Genomic DNA, 27,502 nt, shown 5'->3' with positions numbered 1-27,502 from the left:
GATAGGATGATAATGTCTATGTTTCCACAGAGCTGGCAAAAAGTGGATCCAGACACGGCCACTTTTACACCGGACATCACTCCGCTGATGTTGGCAGCGCACAAGAACAACTATGAAATCATCAAGATTCTGCTGGACCGCGGAGCAACCCTGCCAGATCCTCATGACGTGAGGTACACATCGCCTTTTCAACCTTTTCATCGTTTTTTTACAGTTATAATTAGACGGATTAAGCAGATGATCTATTTCGAGTATATGGCTTTATATACTTGAAATTAAGGATAAATGATGAAATAAAAGGCTTTTTTTATTTTTATTCATTCATTATTAGTCCAATCGCACTATTACAGTGAGGGTGTAGCGAGAGTATCTGTGTACACAATGTAGCCGAAATCGGTCAAGCAATTTTTGTGTTATAATATTAAAATGTTCAGGAAAAAGAAAAATAAGGCAGTGAACACTTATAACGTAAGATTTTAAGAGGCAACATTTAATTAATGCGTACCTATTAGGATTAGCTGCTTCTATCCTATATCAAGAAAGATATTGAAGTAGGCGTTACTTTGCGGAATTCTATGATATATTATGAAAATTAAGCTTCAATTGAACATCATCAGCATATCGACCCATTACCGGCCCACTACAGGGCCTGGGTCTCCTGCCGAAATGAGAAGGGGTTAAGGCCGTAGTCCACCATGCTGCCCAGTGCGGACTGGTGGACTAAACATACCTTTGAAAACATTATGTAGAACTAACAGGCATGCAGGTTTCCTAACGATCTTTTCCTTCAACGTGGAAGCCAGAATATTTTTAATTACTTAAAACGTACATAACTTAGAAAAGTTAGAGGTGCGTGCTGGGATTCGAACTCGGCCCCCCGATAGAGAAGTAGAGCTCCTACCCACTGCGCTATCACCGCTTCATTCATTTGCTCTACCCCGCGAAAAGCAGGGGAATCTGTGTGGTGTAATATGCACATTAGTACACCACCACCATTGAGCTTAATTTTAATAATTTTATATAAAGAACGATTTTAAAATTATTATTGTTTTCTCCTCCTAAAACTTTAATACAATTTTAAAAAGCCACCAGTGTGAGTTTGTTTCAAATTTGTTTTAAACTGAAAGTTCGTCTGACATTAGAAAATGATATCTTTGTAAAAACACAGTTTATGGTTACAATAATTTTAACAAGTCTTTTAAATTTTAATTATAAGGATTTTTCTTATTTTTTTTTATCATAGATTAATTAGCGTTTGATAGTGTTCTTATTTGACACTGAGGAAGAAAATATGATTGCCGGAACAGTTAATCTTGGTACTTTTAAGAAAGTATATAACTCGTTTATACTAATTAATAAAACCAAAATGAAGCTAAGGATAGGTTTTCAAGTATAAATCAAACTAGGCTTAAACACTTGAGAGTCTTTTCCGATTTGCATTTCAGATTTTTCCCTATTTACTTTGGTCAACGGTTTCTGAGAGTTTGATGAGGGCTAAAGAGCTCATGATGCTCTGAGATTTCGAAATTCAACTGGTAATTTTAAATAAGCACGTCAAATATTAACGTCAATTATTTAACGTGCTTACCGCAGGATAATTGCACGAAACGGCAAAAAATCCCCTCCTGTTACGAGTTATATATCAATTTTAGGGTACTCAGTGCTTTTGTGCATGTATGAAATGCACTCCACTGGTTTGACTTATACTTGAAAACCTATCCTTAGCTAGATTTTGGTTTATTGATAAGGGCCTTAGTTATTAAGTTTTAATAGTAGCAGGCGTTACTGTTAGCCTACCAATGACGACGCAGAAGTTTGTGTTTCGTCGTAAATATTGCGTTTTTTATTTATCCTTCTGGGTGATGACAGATGTGGCTGCGACACCTGCATCCGACTCTCGACAGAGGACTCCCTGCGTCACTCACTGGCTCGTCTGAATGCCTACAGAGCTTTGAGTTCACCATCTCTTATAGCTCTATCAGCAACTGATCCCATATTAACCGCGTTCCAGCTATCTTGGGAACTAAGGACGTTGGCTTTTGCAGAACCGGTAAATTCTTAACTTTTCTTATTTTTATTACACTAAAAGTCACTGTAATTCCTAATTTTGAATAAACGAATGAATAAACGAATGAATGCACGAATGAATGCATGATTTATTTATTTCTCCACATTATAGTGTAAGCTATTTTTATTATAACAATAATTACACTTGATTATATTCATTCTTGTATAATTTTTCCTCGGGGACAGGGCCTGGTGGCTTGAGACACAGGTTCTACCTAGTTCAAGCATCCGTCGCAACATTATAACTGTGTAACAAAATAGCCCGTAAGCAACATTATACTGCACTTTTATAAGTATAGCGTATAGGCCCTTTCCCCAAGAAAATAATATACGAGTATTAATATCATACAGTTTGAGTAATGTAATAATTACCGTTATTCGATAATATTTAAATTTAAGTCAGATAATCTTTTATGTTAGATATAATAAAAAAATAATATTTAAGGGGTATGGCACGTATATTAAGCTGTAAAAACATACCCGTAATCAGTTTCTACGCGACTTCGCAACGCTGAATCGATTGGCAAAAGTCTTTGCTGTCAAACGTCAATTTCGTTTTTTTTTTTAAAGTGACGCTTGATAGCAAAGATCGCAAGATTTACGCCTGTAGTAAAACTTTTGTGGGACACGTAATCACCCTGCGGATCAGAGAAAATTCTGAAATTAAAAATGAGATCATCACCTTACTACAAGGTGAGATTGCAATCAAGGGCTAACTTGTATATAATGAAAATAAAAACGTAATGTTTGCTGTGGTCCAATCAAACCTATTTATTGAAGTTATTCTTCTATTGGCACGTTAGGGAAAAATGGTGAGAGTAGAGTTTTACTTTGCGCGCGCACACCGTCACAAAAAACCGACACCCTGAAGTTAGCCATAACACTTTGACAGTGTACACTTTCATTTGTCAAAGTCGGCGGGCTCATTCCTGTGACTTCATTGATTCATTATGTGGATTTTTTTTGTGGTATTTAAATAAACTTTATTTAACTACACACGTTTTTTTTTTTCATCAGGAAAGTAAAGCGGAGTACCTCGAGCTTCGACGTAGGGCCCAAAAGTTTGCGGTGGACCTTTTGGATCAGTCTCGAAGCTCTCAAGAATTGGCCGTTATACTGAACCATGACCCTGAGGCGCCTCCCTTCGAAGACGGCGATCATATGAAGCTGGCTAGATTGGAACTGGCGATCGACTTCAAGCAGAAAAAGGCAAATTCAATTTTTTCATACCTAAAGAGAGTAGTTTTTAAAATGTTCCATAGATAATGTTCCAAATCTAATAAATAAAATATTCTTACAAAAGAATTTGGAATTATTACTGACTAGCTGTTGCCCACTTTCTTCGTCTAGACCTTTGAAAAGTAGATCGAAAGTACAATATTTCCTACTACATGGCGCTACAGTCGCTAATAAGACTGTTACAAATGAATATACAAATTCGGCAAGAGGGGAGCCGTAGTCTAGTGGTCAAAGCGCTCAGACCGCGATGGCCAGAGAGTCGCAGGTTCATATCCTGTCGGTTCCAAAAACAAAAAACTGCATTTTAAATTTTTAAAACCAAACAGATTATCATGCTTTTCGCGGAGTGTAGAACATTAAACTTAACTATCATAAAATAATTCAAATGCTGTCCATGGGTCCGCTTTGCCATAACAAGAAATAGAGTATCGTTTAGTGATCTGCTTCGTTCTGTAGTGTTCAGGAGTAGGTTGAATGCAGCTTTCACTATGTCCAGCAGTTGACGTCGGTTGAATTGATGATGATGATGATGATCTAGTCATATCCGTGTAGTTAAAGAAATCCCTACTAATATTATAAATGTGAATGTAAGTTTGTTACGCTTTCACGCAAAAACTACTTAACCGATCCTCATGAAACTTTGTACACATATTCTTAGAAGTGTTAGAAGTAATATAGGATACTTTTTATCCCGACATTAAGCTCGGTTCCTTTGGGAGAGGGGATGAGTGTTTGACAATTTTACACCATAACTCCGACAAATTATAATAATTATTTTTGTACTATAGAGGTTATAATATGTGTTTAATTTTGCCCAAACTGTGGTTAGAAATAGAGGGCAGGACTCCTCAGCAGACAGCAGCAAACCCCTCATTTAAGGCTTAGCGATACTGAATACTTTAATTTGTTTTAGATCTACAACTAAATATAATGCCACATCAAAAAACAAAAACAAATGCAGACGAAGTCGCGGGCAACAGCTAGTTAATAATAAATAAATACTAGTAATAATAAAGTTACTTACTTAACTTTTTATCCTTTAGTTTGTCGCTCACCCGAACATCCAACAACTCTTGGCCTCGATCTGGTACGACGGTGTCCCGGGGTTCCGCAGAAAGAGTCCCTTGGAGAAGTTCATGATCCTGATGAGAGTAGCGGTGATGTTTCCGGTGTACTGCGCGATGTACATGATAGCTCCTAACTGTGCCACGGGGAAGCTGATGAGGAAACCGTTCATGAAGTTTTTGATACACGCCTCGAGTTATTTGTTCTTTTTATGTAAGTATCTAAGCATCCAAGATCAAATCAAGTCTGTATATAGAAGACACTCTTTGAACGTCACAATTTATATTGTAGTGAGATCATGGAGAAAACTATTTTCGTAAACTTTTAAATAAAGCTATGAGGTTTCTTAACACGACCTGGTCTTATGCCAGGGCTTCTAATCTATCGGTTTCCAACCTATTGCCACTATGCTTTCAGTTCTCGAAGAGCTACGAGTATGTGGGTAAGAATTGCATACTAAATATTTGTTTGTATTTCTAGTTATTCTCATTCTCGTGTCGCTAAGAGCAGAAGTTGAGGTGATACAACTGTTTGGAACAGAGAACATGATAAAACAGCTACAAATGGAGCTCAAAAAGCAACGGGGCAACGGACCGACTTATTTGGAGCTGGTCGTTACCGTTTATGTTTTGGGTATGTGTCCTCGGCAACGATACGTTATAACCTCTATGGTTTGCACTGTTCCAGAAAAATCTGAGGCCTGACATAAGTGATGTGATCATGACGTGACCTTCATAATCTTTTGATTATGAAGGTCACGTCATGATCACATCACTAGAAGAGGATTTTGCCTTTAAAAGTCCACTGCTGGACTAAAGGACTCTCGCAACGATAGGGTTAGTCCTCACGCCTCTGGGCAGACTAAATGGGAATCGCAAGAGATGGTAGTAGTAGCACAGGTGACGCTGCTGCCCGTTTCCGCGTAACTCAATCGTGCGAAGAGGAGGGGTAGTGGCAACTGTACATATTATACAAAATGTATACATCTGCATCATTATTTTGAGACTCCAAACGTCTCACTTCTCGGAACAGTTCTTTGTTGGAATTCATTTCACTACCCGTTAGTCCTTATGTGCATTCTCGCCTCGGTAATTATGCAGTCTAAGATGGTTGTGGGCTAGCTTCTTTGAACAAGGCTTTATTTGGTAAGAAACGCATGAGATATACAAAGTGCTTGACTTTACCAATGAATGAATATACTTTTTTGCACACCACAAAAAGTGCATCAAAAAAGAAAAGTATAACAAAGGAACGTATAATTGAATACGTTGCTTTGTTATACTTTTATACCGGCGTTATCTCTTCATTACGATTTCTTCCAGGCAACGAATGACGAAGAAAACAAATACAGAAAATAGTTAGGTGGTGCATAAATAACATAAAATTTGGTGCATTAAATAAAATTTATTACTTAAATAATTAAATGTCAACTCATGATAAGAAATTCTTATCTGTCTTCGATCCAGGCTTCATTTGGCAAGAAACGCATGAGATATACATAGAAGGCATCCGCTCGTATCTCCGGAACATGTGGAACTTCATCGACTTCACTCGCAACTTCCTGTACGTGTTGGTGGCTCTGCTGAGGTTCGCGGCTTACATACAACAGGCGGCTGAAATATCCAAGAACCCGCAGACCAGGTTCATTCCTAGAGAGCACTGGGATGCTTTTGATCCGCAGTTGATAGCAGAAGGACTGTTTGCTGCGGCTAATATATTGAGGCAAGTTCTATTAATATTTCGCGGAGATATAGTATAATTTTAAAATTTGTCCTTGAGTTTCCGACTTGACAATAACAGAAATTGTTGGACAGTTTTATTTACGATAGGACAGTATGTGTCATTCTCGATAGGTTAAGAAATACCTATTGAGTAATTTTACGTATCTTATTTTATCGTGAATTAGGTGACCTTATGGCTCCGAAACGTGGTCGCTGGCTATGGTTCTCATAAGAAGGCTCAGAGTCAAACAGCGGGCGATAAGAAGACAATGTTAAGAGTATTTCTTTGTTATCAAATCAGGATTGAGGATATCCGTAGTAGAACCAGAGTTATAGACATAGGTCAACGAGCCGCGAAGCTGAAGTGCGAATGGGCGGGGACATAGCTCAGAGAACTTATAAACGTTGGGGTCCCAATGTGCTGGCATGGCGACCTCGTACCGGTAAACGCGGCGTTGTTAGACCTCCGATGAGCTGGACGGATGACATCAGACGAGTCGCAGGGAGATGTTTGGAACTTCCTACAAAAGACCTTAGTCCAGCAGTGAACCTCATTCGCTTGATATGATGATGATGATAGTGACCTTACTTTTCTTGCACGCAAATGTAAAGTTCTGATAAAATCAGTTTACAGTTCTAAAGATATAATAGAATGTTGAAATACATAAAAGGAGCAGCTATTTCAAAACTGCAGCCTGACACTAAATATGTATCCATTTCTATGTATAATATCCTTAAATATAGATCACTTAAGTTTTCTTATTATTATTATTAATTTTTGTATTAAAAATAATAATAAGAAAACTTAAGTGATCAGTGAGTGACAGTGTGATGAGTTAAATTTAAATATCTTCTTTACGATGGTATAATAAACAAAGCACGGGCCGGAGTCATGTTAAAAACTTCCGCACCAGGCGACATGTGATTAATATAACGGCTTTCTGTAAGAGTGTATATGCAGAGTGCAGACTTATGTATATTTAGTGATTTTAGACCTGCGTGGAGAGTGTGAGGTATTACTCCTGTGGATGAAATAATTATAGGGATAGTTTTGGAATAATCGATTTTCCACTGTGTTTATATTTCTCTGGCTAGATCTGTGTATTTTGAGATTTTATCGGTGAAGGTGGTGGTTAAATTATGGGTGTTACAGATTGCAATGTCTATTAATTAAACTGATTTATTTTCTTTATCCAGAATTGTTATTTCTAGTCTGTTGTTATATATAGTATTATCTGTTACTATTCTATCCCAGTAAACCCTGTAGCTACTATTTTCCAATACTGATTGTGGCATTTATAATATATTATTATATAATAGACTAAACAGATTTCGCTGATGCGTCTATATCATTTCTTGTGCTTTTTGTCTTTTTGATGTTTGTCCAGCAACTTCACACTTGTAGCAACTAATAATTGTTTTTGTACCCCAGTGCGCTGAAGCTTGTGCATCTATTCTCAATTAACCCCCACCTGGGACCGCTGCAGATTTCCCTCGGACGCATGGTCATTGACATCGTGAAGTTCTTCTTTATCTACAGTCTCGTGCTTTTCGCGTTTGCCTGTGGTGAGTTTTTTTTGCCGATTATATATATATATATATATATATATATATATATATATATATATATATAGAATTGAACAAGAATTGCTCGTTTAAAGATATAAGATAAGATATATATAAGACATATAATAATACATTTTAACCAAAAAATAAACATATCTTCGATGTCAGGTCTGAACCAATTGCTTTGGTATTTCGCCGATTTGGAAAAAAGCAAATGCTATGTATTACCGGGCGGTTTACCCGACTGGGATAATGCTGGCGATTCCTGTATGAAGTGGCGTAGCTTTGGAAAGTGAGTTTTTCGATGGTACAGAAGTAGTCCGAAAGCTAGATTTTAGTGATAAGTAGGGCTGGAATATTGTATTACCTATGGTGATATATTTTACCTGTTCAAAGTCACAATAACATTGCATTTGTTGAACAAAAAACTGTTTAGACAAAAAAGCTAAAAAGAAAGGAATAAATATTTTCCATAACATTTTTAAGCCCATGTTAAGTAAATGTAGAGAATTACTAGCTCTAGATCATATTCTTCGTTTTCTCTTTTATATAATAGCAAGAAAAGTACTAGTAAAACAAATACTCCAATCCCTATAGGTGACCTTGACCTGATGAAAATGGGACCACATGGGAAGTATACTGTTTCATCCAAAAAAAGATTTCCAAAAACAGAGTTCTGAAGGAACAAATATAAAAAAATATAACCGAATTGATAACCTCCTCCTTTCTAAGTCGTTTAAAAAGTCAGTCAGGGCTTAAAGCAATGGTAGTAACTAAGAACAATGATTAGGGAGCAATAACAACATTTTTCTTTCGTAGTTATTTTATTTATAATTAGTGCACATACATCTAGCTTCCTCTTAAAGGTACATAGAAAGTCGTAATCTAAATATAACACAAATAATAAAACCTGACACTAAAACCATCTACTACACACAATCAAAACCACACAATATTCGAAATTAAGCAGAAATTCTAGTATGCATGGAAATCCATAGTAGAACGTAACGTCAAACAATCAACTTCATCTATTTTCAAGGTGTTCATCTTCACGTTAATATCTTCTTCCAATTGAATTTGGGCCTGAAGAAGAAAACGTAAAGACGCGTTCGCTTCACGAAGCATCTGTTGAAGTTGTTCAGTACTATGACGTAGCATCTCACATTCATAATACAAGGACTGCCCAGGAGAGTCTTTCACTAACTCTGCGCCAACTCTCTGTGTTCGTCTATCCAACCTAGTATGCGCTAGACCAATATATCCCTCTTTAGCCAATAATGATTTTTGTAGCTCCACTATATTATTTTGCATATCTACAATCTTTTGAGTGGTTTCCCGATGCATATCCTCAAGTTTTGCTTTGGTCTGCTTCGTGTCTTTGATACGCTCATTGAACTCGTAATTGCATTTATTAAATGCATTCCATAAGTCGTCGATAACTTGTTTCAATATAGTATCAATAAATACTTTGATAGGTCGAGCATTAGTTACAGCGTTGGCTGCCTGTTGGACATTTTTATTTGAATACGCATTATACTCATCAACCATTATGTTAGCTGGGTCGAAACCTGTGTGACCTTCATAAACTGGGAGGCACAAATCTGTTTGTTTTATAGACAGAGATTCTTTGTCCAAATCGATGGCTGCTTGTTTGTACTGTAAATCACGATCGACAAGATAGCGAGTGGAACGAAGCCGCCGCATTTGTTCGTTCAACTGCTCCAAAGCTTTTTCTAGCAAGCTTTGCCCTCCAAGGATTGTAGCTATCTCTTGCTGAAGAGCACGTTCAACTTCGTCGACAACTAAATCTATCCCGACGCGGCCGTCTCTTAGCATTAAACACTTTCGGCATATTGACAACGCATTTGTTTGTAGCGATGAAAGGCAATCCTGTAGCCGGTTTTTATAAACGCTAAGTGATTCTAATTCGAGACATAACTCTTTCCTCTGCAGCTGCAACTCTGTCTTGTTAAACTCTATGTCACTAATTCGTTCTTCCATTCGACGGTCGGACGTAGCTTTCATGATGGAAGTTCGTTCGGAAGTTTCTTCGCGGATTCTTTGGCATTCTCCTAATATCCGGTCAGCTAGTTGCTGTTGGTCCTCAGTGTTTCTACAGCGATGGTCATTGCTCATCTTCCACTCTGCTAGAGTATACTTTGCAGCTCTGGGTGGCATACATACCAAGGCTTGATTGGACAACCTGGTTGTTGCTATTGGCGCTTCCATTACGTTTCGCACACCGAATTGATTTTCACCCATTCTTATTACAAATTATTATAAGTATAGATAAAACGTAGTTACAGAATTACTCGAACTACTTTTCAAAAGCGATAAACTGATGATAAAATTAGTCTTGGAAACGGCAAAACTGTTTAATGCTGGAGGGTATTGATTGGTGTCATGGAAACGGCGCACCGAAAACTTCGATCAAATAATCATTTTTCATATGGTATCCTGGCTTTTCCTTGAGTTGCCTCTTTATATAGCAATTCAACTAATATGAAATAATATTCTCTAAGCTTATTTTACATATTCGTATAACATATTTTTTGAAGTAAAACTTCTTTAGGCGCGACTAACTCAGATTTTTTTCTGACAGAAGTAACGCTTACGTGAGACGTCTGTGTAGTTTCCGCTATTTCAAGTCTAATAATTTAGATTGGTCGTAAGTATATGTCATATACTCCACGCTTCTTGACTTATACGCCAGCTAGTGGCAAATATCATAATCAATTAGGATTATTTATTTCCAATATTTTCACATGGATCAATTGTGAATAGCAAAGTGAATAACAATTCAAAAGTTTAAAAAAAAATATTTTAAATTGCAAAATTTTTTGAAAATCTCTAAATATACTTGTTTATTTATTACTTTTGTAATAAATAAATTATTAAAAAAATTCTGACGATTGCGACATTCTATAATATTCAATGAAAATGTTATATTGACATTATTGGTTATACTGTGCTGATCTAACCTTCAACTTTCTACTCAAAATTATTCTATTTAACAAATGAAAATATTTATAAAATGTGAAAGTGATATAAATGAATTTTAAATAGAATATAAAATGAAATAGTGAATATTAAATGAAATGGCGGAGTTCCCGGAACATTTTACTCTTTCATCAATAAATAATAATAAAAGTTGTACCTCAATCAAAATGTAAAGGTTATACGCACACACTTTTTTATTAATACAAAGAATGTAGAACCTAATCAACAAGCTTCCCTTTTAACTGTCTAAGATTAACTTTACCTTCTTTAGTTTTATGTTATTTAAGAACATTACCTTGGCGTTTAGATAAATTAGTCAGCAGAATATTTTTGCTTCGAAAAATGTCGTAATCCAATGTCATTCCTCGAGCATGATCAAACTTTTTGGAACGCCACGTATTATGAGGTTTTTAATCAGTTTTGTCAAATATTTGTCATTCTTATTTATTTCTTTCTTTCTCTGCATTTCATAGTTAAATTTGTTTGGCTAGTTTGTATTTTGAAAACATTAATTAACTTTTTGTAACTAAAATAATTATTGATCAAAATGAGTGAAGCTCAGTTTGGTTTGCGAAACGTAATAGGAGCACCTGTAGCAACAACAAGGTTATCTGAACAAGCCTTGGTGTGTATGCCACCGAGAGCTGCCAAGTTTACTTTAGCAGAATGGAAGATGAGCAATGAACAACGCTGTAGAAACACTGAGGACCAACAGCAACTAGCCGACCGGGTTTTAGGAGAATGTGAAAGAATCCGCGAAGAAACTGCCGAACGAGCTTCTATCATGAAATCTACATCGGATCGACGAATGGAAGAACGAATTGGAGATATAGAGTACAACAAGAATGAGCTACAGCTGCAGAGGAATGAAATATGTCGCGAATTAGAATCTCTAAGTGTTTACAAAACTCGCCTACAGGATTGCCTTTCATCGGTACAAACAAATGCGTTAGCAATATGCCGAAAGTGTTTAATGCTTAGAGACGGACGAATCGGTATCGACTTAGTTGTAGACGAAGTTGAACATGCTCTACAGCAAGAAATAACAACAATTCTTGGAGGGCAAAGTTTGCTAAAAAGAGCTTTGGAGCAGTTGAATGAACAAATGCGACGTCTTCGTTCCACTCGCTATCTTCTCGATCGCGACTTACAGTACAAACAAGCGGCCATCGACTCGGATAAAGGTTCTCTCTCGATGAAACAAACCGATTTATGTCTCTCAATATATGAGGGCTACACAAGTCTTGACCCAGCTAATATATCAGCTGAAGAATATAATGCGTATTCAGCTAAAAATATTCAACTAGCCGCAAGAGAAGTGACTAGTGCTCGCCCCATAAGAGTTTTTATAGATACACTACTAAAACAAGTTATTGATGACTTATGGAGTGCGTTCAATAAATGCAATCATGAATTTAATGAACGTATTAAAGAGTCGAAGTCAGCTAAAGAGAAGCTTGAAGACATGCATCGGGAAACGACTAAAAAGATTGCAGACATGCAAAATAACATAGTTGAGCTACAAAAAGCTTTATCTGCTAAGGAAGGATATATTGGACTTGCGCATACAAGGCTGGGAAGACGAGCTCAGAGAATTGGCGCAGAGTTAGTGAAAGACCCTCCCGGGCAGGCTTTGTATTATGAATGTGAGATGCTACGTCATAGTACTCAGCAACTTCAACAGATGCTTCACGAAGCAAATGCATCATTACGTTTTCTTCTTCAGACCCAAATACAATTGGAAGAGGATATCAATGTTAAGATGAACACTTTGAAAATAGATGAAGTTGATTGTATGACGTTGCGAACTACTATGGATTATCACGCGTACTAGGAACAACTTTTTAATATATATTTTTGACTTTGTGGGAGTAATTTACCTTACATTTTATATAGATCATTTAATATACTTATTAAAAAATGTTACAAGTTTTACATATCGTGATAAAGAAAACCATAAACAAAAATATTATATTTTTGTAATATCATAAACACATATTTCGAAACTCAAATTATAACCCAAATATGCTCGCTTATATTTATTTTTAGATATTGTATGACGCTTCCTCGTGCGCCAGTTCCCACATTTACAAACTTACAAATATTTTATCTTTTGTATTCCTGTACAAAATGCTGCTATGTATAATTACGTCAAGATCAGTATAAGCATAGGTAATAAAGGTTCGGGTTTTTTAAAGGCACGGTTCCCCAAGTAACTAGTCCCACAGGTACTTTTTCGGGATAAAAAACATTCAATTGCCGTCTCCAGGCCGTCTCCTAATCTCATCAAGATCGGTGTGAGATCGGCTGAGATATTTAACAAACAAAAAGACATACTTTCACACTTATAATATGAATTACGGACTGCAATGTCATGACATTCGCTATTTCCATAAATCCCAGTCAGTACTGCCATATTTGAAAATGTTCAAGACATCGATGCGGATAACTCAAATTTTTAGACAAGATGGCAGGGCTCGGCCCGTAGAGAAAAACACTAGAACTTATCAGCTTGGGTAAAAAACCAAATCCTCTTTGCACGTATCCCGAAAGACTTAATTAAGAAGAATCCACAGCATCAAAAAATATGTCTGATCGATAACTTTTCTATGTAGCGTATTCGAAGCTTCACAGTCACTGTTCTGGGCGTCCTTCGGCATGGTCGGTTTAGAGAACTTTGAGCTGGCTGGCATCAAGAGCTACACGCGCTTCTGGGGCCTTCTCATGTTCGGGTCATACTCTGTGATCAACGTAATCGTCTTGCTGAACCTGCTCATCGCTATGATGTCAAACTCTTATGCCATCATTGACGTAAGTTCGAATTGCTGGAGCACAGGATGGATTTAAAATCAAAAATTCTTTATTCGCGTAGGCCAATCACTGGCACCGATAACGATACGTTCATATGTTTTTTTTTTCCTTTTTAATATAAAGTGATATAACTTCATTTTTCAATTTTATACGAAAACTAGCGGACCCCAGCGCCATCTGTCGGGCTGATTTGTGAATCTAAACCATCCAGGGCGCCACCCAAACGCATACCAAAAAAATCATTCAAATCGGTCCAGCCGTTTAGGAGGAGTTCAGTGACATACACACGCACACAAGAAATATATATATAAAGACTACGTGGATAACCGGCTATTTTCTTCATACTTTATTGGACAATAATTAGCTATGAAGTTCAATTTATACCCAAGCTTTTACTTTCACTAAAGTTTACGTAATTCTTACATATTTTACATTTTATGTAAATCGAGGATTAAATGTACAAATTATTTTAAATGATTAGTTATTTACTTTGTGTACATAACTCGTGAACTGCATTGTGAGATTATTCTTTACTGTAACGGCTTTAACAGATAATCTGTGAAAAATGGAAACCGGACACCTTTTATCTTTAGTATGTGACTGTATAATTGTTCACTATTGATTGAAGGTGGAACTCTTCAACGAACTATAGTTAATTACTCCCATTAATAATTAATTGGTTTAGAAATGGCACAAAAATTTAAGAAAATCAATATAAACTTTGAGTAAATAGTTATACCCATTGTGTAAAATTCTGCTAAATAATACGTACCAAACATGTACGTTTTAATACAAATAGTGAAATAAATATATACCTTGTAGTTTATTTGCTTATAAAAAACTTAGTTTGTTGCCATACACAATGACCAAATATATTTAAATGTTTCTGTTCAGCAACATTCGGATGTCGAATGGAAGTTCGCTCGCACTCGCCTCTGGATGAGCTATTTCGAAGATAGCGCTACTCTGCCTCCACCGTTTAACATCTTCCCGACTCCGAAACTGGTGATGAAGCTGCTGGGCTTGAGGAAGAAGGAACAGTTGGAGACGGCACAGGTTGGTGAATGAGTAACACTATAGCTAGCAACAGTCAAAGTCAGCCAGGTCCTCACTGAGCTTTCCCAAAGTGCAAGAAACTTACATTTTCTTTTTCTCTTAAACACTTCAATAGCCTATATCGCCCCATTGCTGGACTAAAGGCCTCTGCAAACTAGAGGGTTATCCCACAATCACCACGCTTGGCAGACGGGTTGGTGATCGCAGTAAATCGTATTAGTAGCGCTGAGGACGCAGCTGTCCGTTCTCTGTTATATTCCCTTAGACGTCTCGTACGACACCAAAATATATTCTAACACGTACCTAGAAATTCTAATGAGACGGTAAAAAACTACATTCATTAACTTCTATAAATTGTTTGGGAACCAGATCCATCTAACACGCTAACTTGTAGACCAACGACGCAATTATTAATTCAGCAGGCTCAAAAAGAGAAAGACGACGTACGCTATACGTCAGTGATGCGGGCATTAGTCTGGCGCTATGTGTCCGCTATGCACAGAAAGATGGACGACGACCCTGTCACCGAGGATGATATAAACGAGCTGAAGGGAGACGTGTCCGCGCTGAGATACGAACTGCTAGAAGTGTTCGAGAGGAACGGAATGGATGTGTCCTTTACTGATAGGAAGGAGAAGAGTAAGTAGCGTCGAAAACAATATTTTAAGGCCTGTTTCACTAATAGCTAATTCACAAGAGCTGTCTTTTTCGCTTAACATAAAGTTAGAAAGTGACAGTACTTACGTTGAAGCTATCCGACACTTAACAAAAGTTGGTGAAACAGCCTCTTAAGATTGTAAATCGTCTTATTTTATTTTAAACTGGAGGACCCCCGCGATTTCATCCGCGTATGAGTCAATCATAAAGCTAGAACAGCTCTGATACTAACATTATAATCATCGTGGCTAGCTATGTACCTACTATTATTTTACGTGGTATACTGAGTTAGTAAGTTGTCATTATTTTACAGGTATAAATTTGCAGGTACATAATCAAACTTAATATTTATATTATTTTATTTCTTTCGCATTTATAATATTAGTATTTAGTAGGATGGTACGCATGCATTCGATCGGTGTCCCGTGTCCCGGTGCCTTGCGACTTGATGTTATCTGTGAAGAGTTATGTCCTTTATCTCCGTCAATATTTATCAAATCTCCATTAAAATTAGACAATAAATGTTTGATAGCATACACTTTTAAATAAAAAAAGAATTATTAAAATCGGTTCAAATTTAACGGAGCTATGAAGTATAATTGATAAAAAATTTCATTCCATTTCCCGGAGAAAACTTTTTGTGTATCGGGATAAAAAGTATCCTATATGTTGATCCGGAATATATACTACCACTATACCAAATTTTATTTAAATCCATTCAGTAGTTTTCACGTGATGCCCGGACAGAGACAGACAGACAGACAGACATGCACACAGAAAGACAAAAACTAAATAAAAAACTGTTTTGGACTCAGTATCGATTATAAAGCTTCCTCCAGTCAACATTTTCAAAATATATTAAATGTACAGAAATCTTCCAGTACAGTTTTATTATAAGTATAGATATGTCGAACTTTGTATAACGCCACAAACATAATGGCGATACCTTGTGTCCTGCATTAATAACTATTTTTGGCTTCTTCATAAACCTCCAAAATGCATAAGTATTAGATTGATTTAAAATTGAAGATTTAAATATTGGATAGAAGCAGAAATTTATGATATATTATGAAAATTAAGCTTAATTTTCTATACTCCGCGCTTAGAACACTTTTCGCAGAGTACATCAAATAGTATCTTAAGATCCGATAAAAGACCAAGGCCCGATTTCACCGTTGGAATATAACACGTTAAAGCAAGTAAGCTGTCTGCTCAAAAGTTCAAACTAACCAAGTTTGAACTTTTGAACTTATATAAAAACATAGTTTTAACAAAATTGGTTTCCTCAACAAACTTTTCAATCAGCTCTTAGACAAAAATTTATGTCATGATATAATAAATTATAGCGGTCCTCGCAAAACGCATGAAGATTTGGGAGCGTCGTTTGATGAAGGACTTTCACGTGGCGCCGGTGTCGACTCTGGAGGATGACGGCAAACCGGTACATGAGGACAGCCTCGCCAGGTTCAGGCGGATCGCCAGGATGGCCGCTGCGGCTGCTAAGGGGTCTAAATGGGATCAGACATTAGCTGCTACAGGAATATCGTAAGTATCAGATTCATGCGTTGGTTCCAGTGGCAACCCAAAAACCTTGCCTTTCGATATAACTTCAGTTTCTGATCCCTGATTCGATTATCTTACTTATGCAAAATGATCTGTTTTGAAACAGTTTTGTGATATTTTGATAATATGTAATTTTAGTTGTGTTTCGTGCACAATGACTTTAATTTTCAGTACAACTTAACATTTAAATGTATTGACAGTCCACAATATCTTTTACAGACTTTTCTAATATTATTATATATTTAGTAATAGAAGACTTAACATAAAGCGTTTAAACGCTCTTATCTCTAAGTTGCTTATTTCTGCCGCTAAGCAGCATTTTTTGAAAACCTGTGTTCCGGTCTGAAGGGCGTGGTTGCCGGTGGTATTATAGGCACATGAGGCTAAACACCTTCACAGGATGACGTTGCCGGAAATGCTGCTTGCATGACCTGTAAAGTGTTCGAATCGAATTGGAGAAATTTACTTGACTATAGCAATGCTGTTTTTCTCAAGGTCTCAAATTGGGCGATGTCGTTCCCGACAGTCGTTCAAGAACCAGCAGAACCTGCAGCGAGCTATCGACGAAGCCAGGAGATTGGTGCTACGAGCACCTATTCCTGGTAAGAGTTCTTGGAATGGGCCTGTAGTGAGCCGGTTATGGGTTGATATAATGATGATATAGGTTAAACCAAGTTCACATCAGATATTGAATTCAATTCTTCTTTTGCGCAGAATCACGACCAACCACTCCGGTCGACATGCCAGAAAGTCACAGCCAGTCAATCCTGGAGCTGATCAAGGATATTTCCTCGGAAATTAAGGACAACAATTATTCAAGCGCTAGCATGCCAAGGACTCCGGTTAATGTAGGAGCAGGTACATCATTGAGTTTCTTGCCAGCTTCTCCTCGCGACAGGCTGTCTTCAAAGCCGGTGATAGTCACAAAGATATGATTTGACGTTTCAAAAGAGCCTATAAGGTAGAGCTACATGAAAAAAAAAGAATTAGAATTAAGTCACAAGGAAAAGCATTCGAGAGAAATTATTTTCAAGCAAAGGTAATGCGGTCTTTTTCTTATATTATATGAACTATATTTTTACTTAATAGAGTTCGAGTATTAGGATTCAGAACACCTCTAAGCCAATTCGGTATCTCAGTTGATACCAAATTTACGTAGGCACTGTGGAAAGTTGCAATCAAATAACGCCCGCACGTTATGATGCATTACTTAAATGTTTTTGCCACCCGAGTTTCAATGAAGTTAGTTGGAAACTTGATATTATTCGATGGCAACTTATCACAGTGGCTAGCTAAATTTCGTGTTAACTGAGATACACAATCGGCCCACTGTTTATTCTGGTAAGACTTTACTCAGCTTTTCATCCCAAGGTTCCCACAACACAACTCCTATTCCGTTTTAATCGTAATCAAAAATGGTAGCCAAGGTCAACAGTATCACATTTTATCTCGTGTTTCACTTAAGAGAACATATGTTATCAATTTGTTAACATACCTCAAAGTCACAAGCGATCATGACAATAAAGTTCTTTGTAACAATAACATTTGTAGGGTTTCTTACCCAAAGGGTAAAAGGGGACTCTATTACTAAGACTCCGCTGCCCATCCGTCTGTCTGTCTGACCGTATCTAACCAAGCTGATCATGAACCGTAATTTTAAACTGTTTAAATTTTCTCAGATGATTAATATCTGATGCCACTATAACAACAAATACTAAACAAAATAAAATGAATACATGTTTAAAGAGACATCCATACAACAGACATGATGTATTTGTCTTGGTAGACGAGTCAGACTCAGCCGGTTTCTGTTTTAAGATATTTATTGTTCCATAAAGGAATTTCCACTTAAATGGAACTTACATGCTAATTTAAAAAAAGAGGGTAGTTATATAAAATTGCGTCTTCGAACGTACAATAAATAAATTGTAAATTGTAAGTGGGTAGTTTTGAAGTACCATCGCATCAAAATCATATCGACGGTCAACTGCTGTCGCGAGCCGCGGCTGTGTCACTGCATTACATGGATTCATCCACAACTAGATGTGACAACTGAAACTGCTACTTGGTTATTTAGTTTGGTAATCAATTTCTTTATTTCTTAGATAGGAAATAAGTTTTATTTTTAAAATGTGAAGTTTAAGTTTGGTTTCGGTTTTATTTTGGTTTTATGAAAGCCTTCTTGCCTGAGGTAGAAAAATTTAAATGCGTACTGCTGCACTTTACCATGCACTCACTTGGAGCTTTCTAAACATATTTCTTCTGATAGTTTATGAATTCTTTAATTCCAGGGTCAAGTGGATTGCCTATAATAAGGCTCACTCAGTCATCACCGGGTGGAGTTAATACGAAGTCTTTATTACCTATCATTCACCCACCGCTTCCATCACCATCAAATGTGAGTATTTTTTTTTTTGTAGTTTTGTGGGTAGAGCTTTTAGTGACAGAGCTCGTTCGGGGCAGTACTATCGCCATGCTTATTTTCGCCGCTAAAAAAGCATTGTTGCAAAGCTTTGTTCCGGTCTGAAGGGCATGATGCCGGTGTAATTATAGGAACATGAAGCTTAACACCTTCGCCTCGAATAGATGGTCATAGGTTGGCATGTTGTAGGACATGCTCCTTGCATGATCTGTGAAGTATTGCTCTGATTATAGGCGATGGTTTTTCACTTACTATAAGGTGGGCCCACCTCGTCGATTATTACTATAAAAAGAATGTCTCGTCTTTCTTATGTTTCTATGACCTTGCACCTCCTATTCAAAGTGTGCAATTTTTTCGGCACTAAGATTCTCTGAACATCCCTATCCCTATCCCTATCTCTATCCCTATCCCTATCCCTATCCCTACTAATATTATAAATGTGAATGTAAGTTTGTTTGTTACGCTTTTACGCAAAATCTACTAAACGAATCATCACGAAACTTTGTACACATATTCCTGAAGGTATTGAAGGTATTAGAAGTGCTTTTTATACCGAAATTAAGCTCAGTTCTTTCGGAGAGGGGACGAATGTGTTTGACGATTTTACTCCATAACGCCGTCAAATGATAACCGATTTAAATAATTACTTTTGTACTTTAGAGGTTATAATATTTGTTTAATTTTGCCCAAATTTCGTGTAAATCTGATGAATATGATTGGAGATAGAGGACAGAACTCCTCAGCGGACGGCAGCAAACCAGTCATTTAAGGCTTAGCGATACTGAATACTTTATTTTTTTTAGATCTACAACTAAATTGAATAGCACGTCAAAAAATTTATTTGACTGAAACGAAACGATTTATTTGACTCGAGATTACATTGTTTTTTTATAGAATTCAATGGTTCCAAGGCCTGCAAGTCCTTGCGGTAGTGAAATACTTCAACCAGGTAAATAAGGTTCAATAATTAAGAGGTTTCCTTTAGTTATGTCAGCAATTTCAGTTTTATTACTCCGGGTACCCACTGAGAAATATATGAATTATAAATATATACCCTTAAATACAAAATACAACGTGTAAATGAAAACCGAAATATTACTTTACAAGAGGTAAATTAACTGTCTCTGAAACTGATCTGTGAAATCGAAACTCTAATAGGTTTTGGGTAAAACACTGCAATAGTTTTTACTGAAAGAAATCATATACAGCCCTAACATCATATGCAAAATGAAAGTTTATTTATTTATTTATTCACTAACAAGCACCACCAACAGAATCACATGTAATTCATTAAAATATTATAAAAGCCTAAGGTATTAGATACGCATTTGATTCAACTTATAGGTAGCTACAATATGCTTAATAACTATTCCAACGTTACGGTTGGACACGTAAAAAAAAAAATAGGAAAAAAATGAATAAGATGAACTAAATATACAAAATTATATAAAAGGAAGGAAAATAAAGTAATTCTATATTAATTCTAAAGATACACAGAACAATATAAATGCCTAAATGACTAGCCAAGTATTTTTAGTAGCTTATTTAAGAAAGTCAGTTTGTCAGGGCAGTTTGTCTTTAAATAATCGATTGACTTATCCTATACTCAATGAGTGGCAACCAAGATTAGTTCTACAAAATCGGTGAGTGAATAGTTAAACAGCGCGTAGCAGTAGGTAGGCACGTGTCGGTCTTTTATCTTCAATAGGGTCAGAAGTAAACACTTAGAATGTTTTGAATTCTTCTTTTATATGGAAATATAAATATGCTTCAAAGTCAAAAGTCAAAGTCAAAAATATCTTTATTCAAGTAGGCCCACAGGTGGCACTTTTGATGCGTACATAAGAACCACACGGTAGTGAGAGAGCTTCTTTTGATGTAATATTTTTACAGGGCGATTCCTTATGAAATATAGTTATGCATCCTGCAACAGTATTGTGTAATTCGGTTACACGTTTTATTGTATACCTACATATTTATAACTATAAAGGGAATGTTTTAGAACCAAGCCCATTGAAGGCTAATCGTGTCGCGGGAAATTCTCCTCCAAAGGTCATGAAGAAGAAAGCTCCGGCGCCACTTCCAGGAGATGGCAATGTAAGTGATGTAGTACATATTTATTTATTTATTTATTTATAAAGGACAACCAACAGTAGATACATTAAAACTTGCTTTTAATGAATGAGTCACATAGTATATGTTCAACTATTTACCGGTTATAACAGCATGCATTAAAATGTAAAAAAGTCATTGTTATAAATTATTTACAATTAATTATTAGTCAGTTAATGTAAACCTTTAAAAGTATAAATATTTAAAGCTAAATTACAATAAAAAATTTAACTTAATCAATTATTAGGAGACAAAACAAAACTAAAATGAATTAAATCGGATTAAAATAATTAATATTGATGTCTTAATTAAAAGTAATAAATAAAATTAAACTTAAACTTAACAGACTAAAATGTAAGTCAGGTTAATTAGTAGAACAAATATCTTTAACTTTTCGTCTAAATTCAATGTAACTGTCATGAAAAATGTCTAAGTCATTAAGCTTATACACACACTTATTATAGCAATCCGAGATACGAGGTATAGGGGACAATTTTCCTGTTTGACAATTTGTTTCTGTAACGCCTGTGATGTAACAAATTGCAAGGATAATATTAACTCGTTTAGGACGTAGTACGTTGATGTGAAATGGTAAAATGGTGAAGGGTGAACAGGATCAAATAGTTCCGATGCACACACAAAAATAATATAATATAATATTAATAAGCTTAAACAAACTTAGACTTTGATGTTTAGAATTTTATTTTTTATTTTAATTTAATTTAATTTTTATTTTTTTATAATTTCATTTCAATTTTATTTTTAGCATTGTAACCTTATTAGTTACTAAAATATTTTTAGACATTTATTTTGTAATGTAGTTAGTTGTATTTTTAAACCTGTGTATTAGCTGTTGATATTCCTAAATAAATATATAAATAAATAAATATATCTTGCCAAGTTACAGTCAATATAGTGCCAATTCTTTTGTACATAAATCTTTTAAGTAAACTAACTTGACAGGTCTACAGGTACAGATAAAAATATAACATAGGGTTATATTTTTACAAGGAACATTGTGAGAAGGATAGGCCTACGTTTAGATCTGTCAATAATTTAGTTACGCTGAGTTTTTTTATTTTTCTTCTTGGTTGTAAGTAGGTAATAATGCAGCCTAAGATGGTAACGGGTTACCCTGTTAGAGATATGGTAGTAATATTATACTTATTATTAGTTTCTACGTGACATCGTACTGAAACAATTAATCACTTAACGGCATGGCAACAGACAAAAAATGTTCAAGAGAATTGACAGTATAGTTCCCCGTGAAAAAAAAAATGCACTTTTTACACCTGTCATGTTTGTGATAGTTCAGACATTAGTGTGTAATGTTGGCACCGCTGCCGACCTTATAATCTTTAAACTAGCTGAAGCGCGCACGTCTATCCACTTTTGAATGTGATATTGTCCATACAAAATAATTTTATATTCGATTTACTGGCAATTAGGTGACCGAAGAGAAGTCTCCGTCGGAAAAGCCGATGGACTCTATAGCAGTGGCACGACCAGTGGCTCCTGAGATCAAACCTTCGGATGACGCTCTACCTCCACCACCGCCGTACTCCAAAAATCGGGTAATCAAGCTCTTAAAACCGTATATCCTATATCATCATTATATAACATTATAAAAATTCAAAAATGTTTTATTCATGTGACCCTCACAGGCATTCATGAAGCGTTCATACATATAAAAGGTTACCGTTTAAGGTGATGGTGATAACTACATTCGTTAACTTAAAATTAAAACTTCTTCTTCTCAGTCGGTTCGCCCTTGTCAGAGCGGTCGTGGTCGTCATTTAAGGGTTGTGGCACGCTTAACTATTCGTCGCCACTCCTCTCTGGCAGCTGCCTTTCTAGCACACTCATGTAAGGGGTCACTACACACCTTAGTAGAACCCTTTTTATGGAGTGGAGCGAAGACAGTATGAGCCCATTCTTGCGGCCACTTCCCTGATTGCCACACCTTGTTACAGAGTGCATGAAAGATTCGGACGCCATATTCACCCGAGGCTTTAATAGTCTCAATAGGAATTGAGTCTGATCCTGTGGCTTTCCTATCCTTCAAATGTGTTATAGCAGCTCTGATTTCATCCCTGAGAATGTTTGGCTCCTTTTCTTTATCCAGGGGTTCTAATGAGGCAAACAAATTAAAACTAGGAGGGTTTTAATTGCGCTCTGGTCTAAAAAGCGCCCACAACACACTCAGCCGGTTTTTTTTGGTATCACCATCTCACAGTCAAATTAATATTAAGCTATAAAGTTAGAGCAATTCATACCCAAGCTTTTTTATCATACATGTAATAGTTAATATAATAATAGGATTTTTCTATAAGTTTAAACTTATCGAGAGACATCTCAAGAATTTCATCTGGTTATTTAAGCGATTAACTTCTAAAATTAATATTGTTTCAGTCCGTTTTAATTTTCGTTATATTTTTATATGTACCTAAAGTGAATTTTCATTTGCACTGTCATAATTTAAACTTTTTAAATTTTTTTTTTTTAACTTAGATTTGCTCGGTCAAAAACACTGCGTTACCTCTGACGAGAAAGCAGCGATATTCAGCACATGATAGCAGATAGGATGGATAGTCTTCTGTATCGGAAACTCGTTCAGAGGATTCAATCAGTTGTAGTTATAAAAAGTTTTTGAGTAATTTTTTTATTGATTAAGCTTTGCATGAGTAAATCTAACTGATCAAAACAGGAATGAAGAGATCCGTAGATGAACTAGAGTTACCGACATAGCGTAGCGAGTCGCAAAGCTGAAGTGGTGGGATCTTAAGGTGCTAGAATGGCGATCCCGAACCTGTACACACACAGCGTAGGTCGGCCCCCAACGAGGTGGACAGCCGTCATCAGGCGAGTCGCTGGGAGCCGCTGGAGGTAACCGGCCCAAGACCGAGCGTGTGGAACTCACTCAAACCAGCAGTGGTTACAATTGGTTGAATTGATAATAATGTGACCAATGGCGTGTTATTACCAGTTATTTACCAGGGTATGCATACAGCAGGAGGATTTTATCCAATGGCTCATCGTATATGAGTTATGTAACATTACAATAAAATGCAATATTGACCCACTAGCACTAGATGGCGTTAGTCGTTGTTGCGTGAAATGTAAATCGCGCTAAAGAGATTTTTTCCCACTAGTACAAGACGGTGCCGCGGCCAACCATTGTCAATCACTAGCGGTACCTACCTGCAGTGCTTCAGCAAACGCTTTCCTCTCGAAAACACTTGCCGGACGCTGTAGTTAGGAACATTGCTAGTGAAACCTACAGGACGTGCTTCCAGCTTTTGCTTCCACTGCGTGGGACTTTAGCAAGGGACACTGTTCTTGACTGTCAAGTAATTCTTAGTGCATTCTAAATATAACTTTGTTCTTCACACGTGTCTTATAATTCCGTCGCCCCTTTTGCCCCGTCACGTAGTATTGGTTACAGTTATACATAAAATTTAGGGTAGGTATGAAGTGCGCGCCACTGTTGATTATGTTGTCTGAAACGTCTCGGACCGCTTCTACTGCCAATTGATCATGTTCTGTTCTCTTTTCGTTCAGCCGCCAACGGATATGAGTCCGAAACATTCAAACAGGACGCCAGTGAAGATGCCTAGGTCGAGGTCAAGGTCACCTTCAACTGATGCTGTTCGTGAATCGGTATGGAATGACACTGTCCCAGTATGACTTAACTATCTATTTTTAACCTTATTTTTCAGAAAAACAAAACATTGGATCGTTCATGGTAAAAGCAGTCTAAGATGGAAATTCGCCTCGTTCGTTAGGGCAGTTTTGAATGGAACGTATTAAGACTTTCAGCATATTAACCTCCTGTGGCGTCGTCGGGTCAAAGTATTTGTATCCAAAACAAGCCAAATTAATTGATTACAGCACCTTAGTCCTGCCTTCATATTTTGAAACCTACGTTATGGTGTTTAGGTTAAATGTAGCTCGTACTATCGTAGTCTAGGTCAATATAACGAAACCCACGAAACGCAGCTACAAGCGAATTTCAACTTATATAGAGTAGCTTTTTCATTAACAGTGTTAGCGATAGAATCGGCTGAGCTTTTAAGTATTACCTGGTATGTTTATTCTGGTGTTTAAAGTTAAAATTCCTGTAGGAGCCGTTTTTATCCTAGCAAAAAGTTGGTGTATTCTATCTATCTATTAAATTTCGTCTAGATCGCTGCAGTATTTCAACCAAACAAAGGAAAAAAAATGAACGATGTTACACATGTAATATTACGCATGACAATATTACAAATGCGTACTAAGTGTAGACGTTTGTAATATTAATCGAAATGATTAATTTTAATTCTAGACAAATGCAAACTCCACACCGTTACATCTTCTGCCTTCGTTGAGCACGGAGCACTTGATTCCTCCTTCACCCGGGCCGACAGCTCAGAGCATCCAAGATGTCAGGACTATCAAACGGCAACCTAAAACGGGATGGCTTTAATATGGATATATAAAATTTTTATTCATTTAGTTGCGTTCAACTATCCTTGTCGATTTAGTTTTATAATACGAGTAAATGAAAATCGAAATATTACTTCAGAGGCTCTATTGTGAAACCAAAACGCTAATACTTTTTGCGTAAACCACTGCCATAGTTTTTCCTGAAAGAAATCGGATACAAACCTAACATCACATGCAAAATATAAATCGAGTGACTCCTGTCACTTTATTAGGTACTCGTCGCGTAGCGTATGTACTATGCACGTGTCGGTGTTTTATCTTCAATAGGGTCATAAGTAAAACTTCGATTTTTTTGAATTTGTTAGAAATTCAAAATAAAAACGCTTCTTTGATTTAATATTTTTACAAGGTGATTCCTTATGAAATATTCTATTCACATTTCAACAGTATTTCGTAATTTGGCTACGCGTCGTATAGTTTAGGTTATATTTGGTCAATTTAGTGGCACATAACTCTTTTAACGAAATTAACAGAAGTGATAAAAATAACGGTCGCTAACTGTGGATCTCACAAGAAGGCTCAGGGTCTCTCAGCGGACGACGGAGCGAAGAGATTCGCACAAGAACCGTAGTTAACGAGTCGTGAAGCTGAAGTGGCAATACGCGGGGCACATGGCTCAGAGAACCGATGGACCTAGGAGACCCAAGTTTCTGGAATGGCGACTTCGAACCGGTTAAGTGGGCGATGGAAAGAGGAGATTCGCAGAAGAACTGGAGTTAACAAGTCGTGAAGCTAAAGTGGCAATACGCGGGGCCCATAGCTTAGAGAACCGATGGACTTTTGGGATCCAAGTTCCTGGAATGGCAACCTCGAACCGGTTAACGCAGCGTTGGTAAACACCCGACCAGTGGCGTCATGGTTTTTGACCAATGTATGCATAAATAAGGAAGATGCCATAAAATAGAAATATCCTTCGCATATAAGTTATACGAAAAATTTAGGGTAGGCTGAGCTTTTTTGCACTTAGATAGATAGATCTTTATTTGCATAATACGCACGTTTACATAGATTTCATTTCAATATCAAGTGCGAAGTCACAGTGTATTGCCATTAGCTGGCGTGCAAATATTACAAGCCATTGTTGCAATTAACACAGAATCTATTATGAACTGCACGCCACTGTCCCCGACGAGGTGGACGGGTAACATCAAGCGAGTCGCTGGAAGCCGCTGGACCCAAGCGGCACAATTTGAATCTCCCTCTAAAATACCTATGCCCAGCTGTGGACGTCCAATAGTTGACATGATGATGATAATTAAAAATAATATAATACTTGTGACGGCAAATAACGTAATATTTATTTATTTATACACTTTATTTGTACACCACAAATAGGAAAAAAAAAACAATGGACACAACAAAAATTAAATTAAAAAGTAGGATACAAAGGGCGGCCTTATCGCTTAGTAGCGATCTCTTCCAGGCAACCTAACGATTAGGAAAACCAAGGGAAACCGATTGGTGGGGTGTATTATTATTTTATACACACTTACGAACAATTACACACTAATACTTATCAAGATTACACACATAAAATACTAATAAATATAAAAAATACTAAACTAATATATACTTTAACATACGATACATACTTAAATATGAGTAAGAGTTAATCACTGTCACTGTAATAGAGGAGTACACTACTTTTAGTCCTGTCAAATTAGTTTTTTTTTAGAGATTTGACAACAAAATTCGCATCACTATTACTAAATGGAACTTTATTTTAGATGACTAATAT

At 36.6% G+C, this 27,502-nt stretch overlaps 2 protein-coding genes across 3 annotated transcripts in view; both read left to right on the top strand.

Annotated features, from left to right (window-relative positions):
* Positions 1 to 25,837, top strand: part of LOC120624898 (transient-receptor-potential-like protein) — a 38,191-nt gene extending 12,354 nt beyond the window's left edge. The window contains exons 5-24 of one of the 2 annotated variants that reach the window (XM_039891678.1): positions 31 to 173; positions 1,870 to 2,050; positions 3,085 to 3,276; positions 4,350 to 4,584; positions 4,852 to 5,004; positions 5,838 to 6,093; positions 7,525 to 7,658; positions 7,827 to 7,950; positions 13,274 to 13,469; positions 14,364 to 14,525; positions 14,945 to 15,164; positions 16,529 to 16,727; positions 17,241 to 17,347; positions 17,460 to 17,603; positions 19,037 to 19,143; positions 20,062 to 20,116; positions 21,170 to 21,264; positions 22,728 to 22,853; positions 24,841 to 24,939; positions 25,604 to 25,837. In XM_039891678.1, the coding sequence (XP_039747612.1) occupies positions 31 to 173; positions 1,870 to 2,050; positions 3,085 to 3,276; positions 4,350 to 4,584; positions 4,852 to 5,004; positions 5,838 to 6,093; positions 7,525 to 7,658; positions 7,827 to 7,950; positions 13,274 to 13,469; positions 14,364 to 14,525; positions 14,945 to 15,164; positions 16,529 to 16,727; positions 17,241 to 17,347; positions 17,460 to 17,603; positions 19,037 to 19,143; positions 20,062 to 20,116; positions 21,170 to 21,264; positions 22,728 to 22,853; positions 24,841 to 24,939; positions 25,604 to 25,744 (3,069 nt within the window). In that variant the 3' untranslated portion in view covers positions 25,745 to 25,837. Of the gene's footprint in view, positions 1 to 30; positions 174 to 1,869; positions 2,051 to 3,084; positions 3,277 to 4,349; positions 4,585 to 4,851; positions 5,005 to 5,837; positions 6,094 to 7,524; positions 7,659 to 7,826; positions 7,951 to 13,273; positions 13,470 to 14,363; positions 14,526 to 14,944; positions 15,165 to 16,528; positions 16,728 to 17,240; positions 17,348 to 17,459; positions 17,604 to 19,036; positions 19,144 to 20,061; positions 20,117 to 21,169; positions 21,265 to 22,727; positions 22,854 to 24,840; positions 24,961 to 25,603 lie in introns of both variants that reach the window. The other variant, XM_039891677.1, reaches the window with a different exon arrangement.
* Positions 11,182 to 12,492, top strand: LOC120624900 (tektin-1). Its single transcript, XM_039891680.1, has one exon. It carries the CDS (start codon positions 11,206 to 11,208, stop codon positions 12,490 to 12,492), a length of 1,287 nt encoding a protein of 428 aa, XP_039747614.1. The 5' UTR covers positions 11,182 to 11,205.
* Positions 25,838 to 27,502: the final 1,665 nt, after the last annotated feature.

Source organism: Pararge aegeria, chromosome 7 (assembly GCF_905163445.1).
Source record: "Pararge aegeria chromosome 7, ilParAegt1.1, whole genome shotgun sequence".
In the NCBI taxonomy this organism is placed as follows: domain Eukaryota; kingdom Metazoa; phylum Arthropoda; class Insecta; order Lepidoptera; family Nymphalidae; genus Pararge; species Pararge aegeria.
Note: the sequence above shows the minus strand (reverse complement) of the source record. Positions and strands in the feature narration are given on the sequence as shown.